Genomic DNA, 11249 nt, shown 5'->3' on the forward strand with positions numbered 1-11249 from the left:
TATGGATGGATGGATGAATGCTGGATGGATGGATGGATGGATGGATGGATGTATGGATGGATGGATGGATGGATGGATGTATGTATGTATGGATGGATGTATGGCTGGCTGGCTGGATGGATGGATGGATGGATGGATGGATGGATGGATGGATGGATGGATGGATGGATGGATGGATGGATGGATGGATGGATGGATGGATGATGTAGATGGCTGCTCTGAGTTCTGGGTTTTGTAACTTTTATATTTTCAAAATAATGAACTTGATTTAAAATTCTCTTTAGTTCCTTAAAAACATTCTTCTTGAAGAAGATCTTGTTCTTTGAAGAGAAGTTTTCTCGCGCTGCGTTTTTTTAAACCTCTCTTGTCTCGACTTGTCTCGACTTGTCTCGTTTAATCACAGTGACCTGTCGTCCACAGCGAGCGCACGTTAACGCTCGGTTGGTTTTTCTGTATTTCTCCTCGTTTAATGAATCCCTCACTTCCTGTCTTTGCGAGTGAAATGTCCCGCTCCGTCCTGATGGACGTTAATCTCTCGAGGGTCTCCTCAGCTTCACCTGTCTGCACGCGGCTCCACCGCAGCCCAAACACGATCCTTCCTGCAACAAACCAAACACACACGTCCACCTGACCGGACCAACACATCAACACACTTCCTTTCACACGTTCAAACAGCCATTTATTCACCGGAGGCCCCGGTTAATCCCCCAGAATGGAATTAACAGCCTTCCTCTCAGGGGACAACAGAGCTGACCCTTAAAACGCTAAATAACCTTTAACGCCTATTAAAAGTGAGAGATAGCAGATTGAATTAATGCGGCGCGACTCGGGCTCGAGTTTAGAGCTCAGGATTTAACGAAGAAGACGGAAAGTTGAACAACTTTAGAACTTTAGAGGCCGAGGCGTTAAAATTTCAGCTTGTGATTTTATTTAAATGCAGAAAAAGACAAAGACGGAAAATATTCTCTCTTTGTGACACAGGATCATAATTAAACCTGAAATTCTAACTGGTTTTACATTTAAATCGTCTTTACTTTATATGTTTTTTCTTTTTATTGTCACTTATTGACTGTTTGTGTTTTATTCCAAATATTTTATGGGTTCTGTATTTATGTCTCTGTGTTAAGTGTTTTTTTTTAAATGCCTGAGCCTGAACATCACAATAAATATATTTTTAGTTTGATCTGTAGGTGGGGGTGGGGTCAGCGTGGTTCTTTGTTTCTTTTAGACGTCAGGTCTTAAACTTTAAGAACACCAAACTTGTACTTTTGAAATGTTCGTCAAAGGTGGACGTCTCGTGTTGTAGTCATCGTCAGTCAAAATGTCCGACCCATAACTTCTGATCCGTCAAGATAATTAAAATAAACTTCATGCACATCTGCATCATCACCACAGCTCCAAGGTCAAGGTCAGAAATCAAGGTCAAAGGTTACACAAGGTCTTTTCTTGTCCTACATGTTGCTGTTTGTTGACGGACGAGTCATTTACCGTCTTCGGTGAAGTCTCTTTGTCTTCATCAGGGTCCCAGATGACTCGGACTCCCAGTCCGGGGTGATCAGACAGAGACAGAACTGTCTGGAGTCTCATAAGGTGGAGGGCCAGGAGACGCCTGTCCTCACGTTGGCCCCTTGCACAGGAACAGAGGGGGGCCCTGCCAATAATCAGGTAAGGAAGATTATTTATAACTTGTTAGTTATAAAATGGCTGGAATGGGAAGAACACTTTGTCTTTTAGTTTAGTTCATTTACTTCATTTTTCATTCATTCGTTCAACCTTTATTTACGCAGATAAATCACATTGAGCCTCGAAGACTCTTTTGCAAGTGAGACCTGTTTAGACGGACAAAAAGTAATGAAAGTGACACATGTACAGGATTTGGAGGCAAAAATAATTCCTATCGAACTCTTTCTCCTTGACCGAGGAGAAAGACCCTGATATTGAAAAAAACATCCCGCACATAGGCACATAGTGACGGAGACGTCCTGCAGGGACGACAAGAGCGGTGGTCATGTCAAGGACACTCCAGAGCAGACCTGGGCATTGTACGGCCCCAGGGCCACATGCGGCCCTTTGGTTGACTCTCACCGGCCCCCATACGGGAATTACAAAATACATATGTAAACAAATGAAGTTAACCAAATCCAGATATAGATCCTCTCTCACTGATAGATGTCAGCTTTGCTTCACATCTCCACCTCAGACCTTGAACCTGACTTTAACATTTCCGTTAAAGCCCAACAGAGACTAAACTTCTCTCACTAAACAAGAAAAAAGAACTGGTAAACACCAAATGAGATGTTTAGACTACAAATGTAGGCACGTAAAGAACCGGGACTCGAAATCACAGTTCAGTGACGATCACTATTATATGATGTTTCATAATATTTGGAGTACAAAGACAATATTGTGATATATTTACAAAGCTAAGAACTTTTTCCAGCAGTATATAAAACTCAAAATGAGTTTTGGGGTGAATGTGACTGAAAATGATCACTAATATAACGTCACAAATGGTAAAAATGTTAACAGTTTACCATTGTACTGGGAAATTTAATTGAATAAATGACATTTTTGTAAGGAAACCTCGCTTTTTCGTTGCTTAATCATAACAAATACTCTTACCAGCTTGTTAAAACAGTGCTATGTACTGCTTTTAATAATGAAATACTATTATTATGCAGTATTGAGTTAAGTTGAAATCAGGTCTCTCTTGTAAATGAGTCCTCGAGGCTCAATGGGATTTACCTGTCTAAATAAAGGTTGCATGAAAAAGTCCAGCCCTCCACAATATTTGTTGGTTCTCATGTGGCCCCATGGAAAAAATAATTGCCCACCTCTGCTCCAGAGGCACAAGAGTTCTGATAAGAATGGTACAATCAGCCAGTTCCCTCTGGTGAGATCCGTAAACACTCTCGTGCCGAGGTCGACTTGGAACAGCGCCAGAGAGAATCTGAGAGTCCTGAAATGATGACACAATGTTTATTCAGCCGGGTCCCTCTGATAGGTCCACAAACTTCCTCGCTAGGAGGGGACGGGAGGGGGCAGAGCATCAATTTACAGGACCTCCAGGCGAATTGAGATAAAGTGGCCAGTCAAGGCCAGAATTCAGATAAGCAACAATTGTTTTGGGAACAGGCAGAACTTTAATGATTCGTGTCTGCCTGGAGTCTTTGCTGGTCCTCTCAAATCCCGACCATCCAAATGAAGTGGACAGACGCTGGCAGTCTGACCAGGGCCAAATTTGCTGCCGACAACTTCCTTGTTTGTTGATAGACCAGGAACAAGCCGAATCCAAAAAGCAGGAAACCAGTTATCATAAATCCTGTTGTATGTGCATCCTTGGTGCTTGTCTTCTCGTTGAGAAAATTTTATCAATTGCATTGAGAGACCATTCACTCAACCTTTATTTCTACAGGTTAATCCCATTGAGTCTCGAGGACTCATTTACAAGAGAGACCTGATTTCAACAAAGTATGTTGACAACAACGGACAATCATAAAAGAGGCATACAGATTTATTTTTATTTTTTTTACAAATAAGATGGACAAAAAAGTAACAAAAACAGCTGGATTATAAGGCGAATGTAGAAAACTAAAAACAGGAACATGTTTGCATTGGTCCCTGCCAGGAGTCCAACAGATTCTTAAAGACACTTAGAGAGGTCAAGGTCGAGAGCTTCAGGTCTTTTTGTAAGATATTCCAGGAAACAGGAGCGGAGTAGGAGAAGGTCCTTTTGCCTAGTTCAGTCCTCATTGAGGGAACACTGCAGGTAATAATGTCCTGAGAGCGCACGCTGTAGCTGCACTCACGCAGAGACATGTAGGAGGAGATGTATGAAGGCAGCAGACCAAGAAGTGATTTAAAGATGAAAATGTACCAGTGAGAGAGTCTGTGTGAAGTTAATGGTGACCAGTTAACCAGTGAATACTGGGTGCAGTGGTGGATACGGTAGTTACAGCCAGTTATGAATCTTAGTGCACCATGATAGACAGCATCCAACATCTGCAGCATCCAACATCTGCAGGGTTCTTGTAGGAGTGTTCATGTAAATAATGTCACCGTAATCAATGGAGGGAAGAAAAGTCACAGATACAAGGCGTTTCCTAACATTCAGAGTTTGACAGGATCTGTTTCTGAAAAAGAAACCCAGTTTAACCTTCAGTTTCTTTACTAGGTTTTCCACATGGAGCTTAAAAGAGAGATGCGAGTCGACCAAGATACCCAAATATTTATAGGAATCAACAAACTCAATGGGGACACCATTTGACGATAAAATTGGAGGAAGAACTGCTGGGACTGACTTCCTGTTTGAAAAAAACATCCCTTTGGTTTTATCGGCATTTAAGACAAGTTTGAGGTGGAACAAATCAGACTGGATGATGTCAGATGCGAATTGCAAAAGCTGGAAAGTCTTATCAACTGTTTTAGCTCAACAATAAACAACTGTGTCATCAGCATAGAAATGTAAGGATGCATCAGGTGTGCTCTGACCTACATTACCTATGTAGATTGTAAAGAGGGTGGGTCCTAAGACTGAGCCTTGTGGTACACCATTGTTGACTGTTAAATAACTGGAGGAAGTACCATTATGTTGAACACATTGCCTCCGATCTGAGAGATAGTTAGAGAACCAACCAATGGTGTGATCTGAGACCAACAGACCAGATCCATAGCAACAACTTATGGTTCAGTAGACATGTAGAGAGGCTCTGAAGCAGTTTCACAGACAGGACAGAGCAAAGCAAAGCAGAGGAGGGAGAGTAGGGGGAAGCGTCCGCCCTTGACAAGAACAAGTGGTGTTAAATTCTGTTGGTTTTCGTATCATCGGTTGTGAACTGGTGCTGTAGTGACTGAATATGATGGTTATCCAGGACTCTTCTCTCATTTTATGTTTTCTTCTCATGTCCAGGAGGTGATAATTGTTTGTGGTTATTAATTAGTGAGCTGGCAGAAATGGTCACATTTAAAAGGTGTCGGGTCAAAATGCAGCGCTGACAGACAAGTAAGAAGCAACAGCTGTGCACGTTGTGGACAAACAGATGAGCGTGCTGTTGGATGGTCGGTGTGTTCGATGGCAGCCCACATGATGAGTGTTTGGTTTTTGTGCAGGACGCTTGTTTTTTTACTCTTCTTTGAGTAAAAGAGTCAAACTTTTCCTCAGTTTTCATTTTTAACAAACCAAACAGCAAAACTCCAAAGAGCCTCTGTGTGCATGTGCATACATGCGTGCATGCGTGTGTGCGTGCATGTGTGCGTGCATGTGTGCGTGTGTGCGTAGCCCTCTCTCAGTTCTAATTAATACCCACAGGATTCTCATTATTCCATGTTAGAGTGAGTGTGGAGGCTGTGATTTGAGCTAACGAGTCGGTGCTGCAGCCTGCCAACATGTCAGCAGCTGAAATGCCCAAAGGCTGCCGGAGCCAGATTGTAACTAGAAGGTTGCTGGTTGAAATCCCAAAGCTCATAGGAGAACCCACTGAGACATGACCGTCTTTCATCCAGCACTATTAAAAAAAACACCCTGAAGGAACCGTTTGAATCCGTTTGTCTATGTTTCAGTTTGAACTCTGGTTAGGAAGAATATTACTAATTTATCTCAGTTACAGTGAAACATGTCAATAATAAAGGGACATGATCTTTTTTATTGTAAATATGAATGGTTTCGTTCACGATTCCTTTCCTTTAGTATACAGATATGATTGAGAAGTTGCTGTAATTGCTGTGTACAACAGGTTTATCAGTTCCTGTGTAACCAAAGATGTGTTCAGATCCTCAGAACAAAGTCTGCTGGACTCTGTCTGGGCTGTCCCTTGTCCCTGATCCTGGTTTTGGTGTTCATGGACAGGATCTCCAGTTGCAGTCGTGGAGAGGAGAGTGTCTGGTTTGGGAACCTCAGGGTCTCATCTCTGCTCTTTGCAGATGATGTGCTTCTGTTGGTGTCTTCAAACTTCAACCTTCAAACGTGCCCAGATGTTTCACAGCTGAGTGTGAATCTCCTGGCTCAGGTAGAACGCTCACTCCGTGATGGGCTGAGTCTCTGCCTCGAGTGTAGGAGTTCAAGTATCTGGGAGTTTTGTTAAAGAAGATGGACTGGGAGCTGGATTGGAACCTCGTCTGTAGTAATGAGGTTGACGCTCTGGTCTGTAATGGTGACGAAAAAGCAAAGCTCTATGGGTCAAGAGGTCTGGATCATGACCGAAGTGAACAAACCGTAGATACAAGGGACTGAAATGAGTTTACGCTGTAGGGTTCTCCGGGCTCATAGATGAGGTGACGAGCGTTGACACACAGTGTAAAGTGCCGGGGAAAACTTGACTAAAGTCAACGAGAGCTCTTTGTAAACATGCAGAAGAAGAAAATGTTGGAAGCATCAGTCATCTGTGGTAGAGTTGAATTGGGGCCCAAAAGATCCGATCCGACCCGGCCCCCAGCTGGTAGTCATCATTTCCGAACCCCACCCGACTCGACAATTTAACAGTAATTTCAGGTCAAAACCTACCCCCACCCCCCCTCCCGACATTTTTAATTATGCTTTGACTGCTTATATAGTTATTAACAGTCGGCGGATGTGCGCAGTTGAATAAAAGGGGCAGAGGATCAGAGCTGAGGGGGTGTTTGTCCTTTCATGGCCGTCAAAGCTCATTAAATCCATGCTTCTGCTGCATTCTGCATTATTCAGACATGGACCCTGCTCTGACATGTTTGCTTTGGGATCTCACCTGTTTGGGTTGTCGGCCGCGCGCGTCTGCTGAGTGCAGCGGCTGAACGTCCATTTGGGCGATGGATCGCTTCCTGGCAGTACTGTCCCATCTGAAGCTTAACTGAACTTTATTTTACCTCTTTCAAGGCCGGTCAGCTCGCCTCATGGTCAAATGGCCACTGGTGATTCTATGGCAAGCCATGTTGCCATATAATTAGATTGTCAGCCGTGCGCGTCCACTGACGCAATCAAAAGCTCGACGCTGAAACGTCCCACCCAACCAGCACATTATTATGGCCCGGCCCAAAATCGGGTCGGGCCAGGCTTCGGGCCCGGGTTAGAAATGACAGCTCTAATCTGTGGCACACGAGCAACCCTGACTCCAAAACAGTTTGCTTAATTGGAAAATTGAAAGTCTCCCCATTTTTCCGTTAAGGAACGTTATTCTGTAATTAGAAACAGTTTTTCCAGACTCTTTACTGCTGAGAGATTCAGCTTCACTAAAATATTATTTTTATTCCCACTCCTCCACCTGACCTGCTGCCAATCGAACCAGTTAGTTACAAAACGCTCCTCCAGCTGTTTCGTATCCAAACCACTTACCTTTACAGCTTTCTGGAGATGTATTGTTGCCATTAACTGTTAGATTACACTTTTTTAATAGTAAAATTTCTTACTATGTTTCATTGTGAATAAAATATGAGTTTAAGTTACTGCATCTGGTTTTTATTTACATTTTAGACAATGTGTAAACCTTTAGAGAGCTTGTTTCACTGTGAACACTTGCTTTACTGGGACCATGTGTCCCAGTTGTATTGTTGTGTTGTTTTATACGCGGCAGCTCGGCGAGTCACAGAACCGTGGCGCTGGACGTTTGAGACGTAATTAGCTCTCAGGGTGTGAAGGTGCGCAGACAGAGGAGGTAGATCGGGTGACTTGAAACTTGTGAAAACTGAGCTTGCAGCTCTGAGCTGCTGGTTTCGTTGTTATTTTGAGCCCCAGCACACTTTGCTCCTAACCTTTTATTTATTTGGAGAGCACTTCTGCTGAGCCAGCAGACTTTGTCTCTGCACTGACCTGCTTCGACCTGCGACCACTACTGCTGAAAACAGCCAGGACTCTGCTCAAAGACCGGCTTCACTGCTCCTTGAACCTCCTGTACTTTGTTCAGACCTCGGGCTCTGTCCACCACTCGCTCTCCATCTGTTGTTTGGAAATTATTGTTCAGTTTTCTTCTAATAAAAGAATAATTAAACTGCACGGGCAGTGAATGAACAAGTTGATGCTTTAAGTAAATGTGCTGTAAAAAGTCCATTTACCTTCTTCAAGTTCATAATACAGAAAACTCAGTATGTAACTAAATAAAATACTTTGATTGTAATGATGTAACTCTGCTAATACTGGAAGGACAGCAAACAAAAACTAAAGAAATTGAATTTCCTGCAAAAATGCAGTGTGAATGCTTATTGCTGAAAAACAGCTGAAATTAGCTTAAAAAATGCTGAAATGAAAGAAACAAGCCTAAATTAGCAGAAGAAAGCAGTAAGGACACATCTTTCCTGAATTAGGTTTAAATATGCATTAATGAGCACAAAAATTAGGGAATCAGCTAAAAAAAATCTAAAATTAGCAACAAAAAAAACCCATCTAAGAAGTAGCCGAAAAGGCAGAAATAAGCTTAACCTATGAGAAGGAAGTGGAAAGAGTTGAAATGAGCTCTAAAAATGTGGAATTAGATGAAAAAGCTAGAATTTGCATAAAACAGCTAAATCGTGGCTGAAGTAGCAGAAAAAGCTGAAACTAGAAGAAAAATGCTGAAAGGGGCTTAAGAAGCGGAAAATAGCAGAAAGATAAGACAAGACAAGATAAGATGAGATAAGATGAAATGAGATGAGATGAAATGAGATGAAATGAGATGAGATGAGATGAGATAAGATAAGACAAGATAAGATGAGATAAGATGAAATGAGATGAGATGAGATAAGATAGAACTTTACTGATCCTGCAGGAAGTTAATTAGGTTGAAAGAAGCAGAAATTACCAAGAAAAACTTGCATTTATCTGAAAACAGCTGAAATTAGCTAATAAAATCTAAAAAGGTAGCTGAAAAGGTAGAACAAGCTTTAATTAGCAGAAGAAAGCAGAAAGAACATGTTTGCCAACTAGACTGAAAGAAGAAAAAATGAGCACAAAAAAGAGGAAATTATCTGAAAAAAGCAGAAATCAGCAAAAAAAAAAACCAGCTGAAATTTAGCTAAAATTTTCAGAAAAAGCTTAAATTACCAGAAGGAAGTGGAGAGAGCACATGTTTGCTGAATTAGGCTGGAAATAGTTGGAATGAGTGTAAAAAATGAGGAATTAGCTGAAAAGGCTTAAATTAGCGTAAAAATGGCTATATAGTGGCTGAAATAGTAGAAAAAGCTGAAACTTGCAGAAATCAGCTGAATTGAGCATAGCAAGTTGAAATTAGCAGAAAGAAGTTAGAAGAACAAAAATGTTGTAGTTAGCAGAAAGAAACTGAAAGGAGCACAAAACAGCTAAAAAAACAGCTGAAGATAGCTGAAAAAAGTTCAAATTAGCAGAAGGAAGCTGAAAGAAGCTGAACCAGAACAAAATGTGAAAGGAGCAGTAAAAGGTTGTAAACAGATCTAAAGAGTTGAAGAAATGAGCTCAATTCATTTTCTATGACAAAAAAAAATGTCAGAAAAGGCTAAATATGGCAAAAAGCTAAAGTTGCACCAATACCAAAAGTCACAGCAGGATTGTCCTGAAAGAGCCGAACGTTTTGATTCATGATTTGTAGAAATAGCTGAAAACTGCGGGACGAGAAAGATGCAGAAATACGTACAGAAGAAAAATAGATCACAATAGAATGAATGCTTCATAAACATTCAGAGAGCAACTGTAACTAAATTTAAAAGTAACCAACAACTTGAATACTGAGGTTACTGGTTTGGCACTGGTTTGGTTCTGAATCCTAAACCTGAAGAACTCCTGGGGCCCCCAGTGGCTCCAGCTGTGAGGAGATACATTGGACCAATCTAATGTGCATCTATTTACGGCTCTTCAATAAATCAATCAGACGGTGAATTAAAGCCTGCAGCGTCGAGATGATCCAGAAAAAATGTTTCACATCAAAGTCTGAAGGACCTCCAACTGTCCTCACCTGTTCCTCGCCCTCAAACAGGAAACTGTGGGCAGGTCACCAGGACCGTTACGATAATATCTGTTTGAATTCTGGGTTTCATATTGTGGAGCATTTAATTACAACAATATCTGAAGGGATATATGTTTGTATTGATCCTCTTTAAATCATGTCGCAGTTACTTTGAATCTGGGCTCTGAAAAAGTAAATCTGTGTCTAAAGATGTATTTTTTAACGGATTACCCCGAACTCCAAACCCTCTCCACAAGAAATGGACTGACTGCATTTCTGCTTCAATTAATTAATCTGAGATTAGCAGATTATTGTCGTGGTTCTGAATCCATTCTGGACTTTGTTCTGTTGTCGGCTGCGTCTCTTCAGCTGACTGACTCCTTCCTACCAGAGCTGATAATCTGGGGTGAAGATTATTCTTCAGAACTTTACGGTGCTCCTTAGACAGGAAGAGAATTGAGATGTTGGGGTGAGAGACAAAACAGCTTTAGTGACTTTGCTGAAAATTCAAATGTTTTTCTATTGACCAACAAACTAAAATTGCTGCTTGTTATGAAAGATTTTTTTTAATTATTGAGCTCTGTGGCGAAGTTATGAACAAATAAGCAAGTAACATCTTACCTGCTGTAGATTGCTCTTTGCATGACCTCAAATTGGACAAAGAGTTTAGAGGACGAGTCCCACCAACGTTGAAGTGATTTTTGCCGATGGGGCCGAGGCTGCTGAAGGTATCAGTCCTCCTGTTCTGCGTATAGTCTGTCAGAAGGTTACTCAGCTCCCAGAGGAATCCCACGTTCACCATCCTCAACTGGCAAGAACAGAATCCATATGTGGTCCGCTCACTATCACAAATACTGTTTGGTTCTGAAAGCAGGGACAGACTAAACAAAATTATCCATAAATGAGAGATTTAATATAAACTAATGCAGCATTCTTGCACACCTGAATGTTGCTTCTGAGAAAGAGTTGTTTTATGAGCCTGAAACGTGTTGGCCCTCTTTGCTAGCTATTAGCCTAGCCTGGACAAAGACTCTTGCCCGGTTCTCCATACTCGGTGCTTTGATGTCATGGCAGAGAAGGTACTAACGATTAACAGCCATTGGACAGAGCATTACTTCAGAACTGTCTGGACTACCAGTATTTTTGATTGGGTTAATGCTCTAACAGCTAGCCTGAACTGGGCTAAGATTGATGAGCTAAAAGCTAGCCTGAACTGGGCTAAGATTGATGAGCTAAAAGCTAGCCTGAACTGGGCTAAGATTGATGAGCTAACAGCTAGCCTGAACAAGGCTAAGATTGATGCGCTAACAGCTAGCCTGAACTGGGCTAAGATTGATGAGCTAAAAGCTAGCCTGAACTGGGCTAAGATTGATGCGCTAACAGCTAGCCTGA

General features: G+C 41.7%; 1 protein-coding gene across 1 annotated transcript in view; it reads left to right on the forward strand.

Annotated features, from left to right (window-relative positions):
- Positions 1 to 11249, forward strand: part of galnt14 (UDP-N-acetyl-alpha-D-galactosamine:polypeptide N-acetylgalactosaminyltransferase 14 (GalNAc-T14)) — a gene marked incomplete in the record, with an annotated part of 258579 nt that overhangs the window by 237689 nt on the left and 9641 nt on the right. Inside the window, 1 exon segment of the mRNA XM_037685964.1 lies at positions 1521 to 1665. Coding sequence (XP_037541892.1) covers positions 1521 to 1665 — 145 coding nt within the window.

Source organism: Nematolebias whitei, chromosome 12 (genome assembly GCF_014905685.2).
Source record: "Nematolebias whitei isolate Nwh7 chromosome 12, NemWhi1, whole genome shotgun sequence".
In the NCBI taxonomy this organism is placed as follows: domain Eukaryota; kingdom Metazoa; phylum Chordata; class Actinopteri; order Cyprinodontiformes; family Rivulidae; genus Nematolebias; species Nematolebias whitei.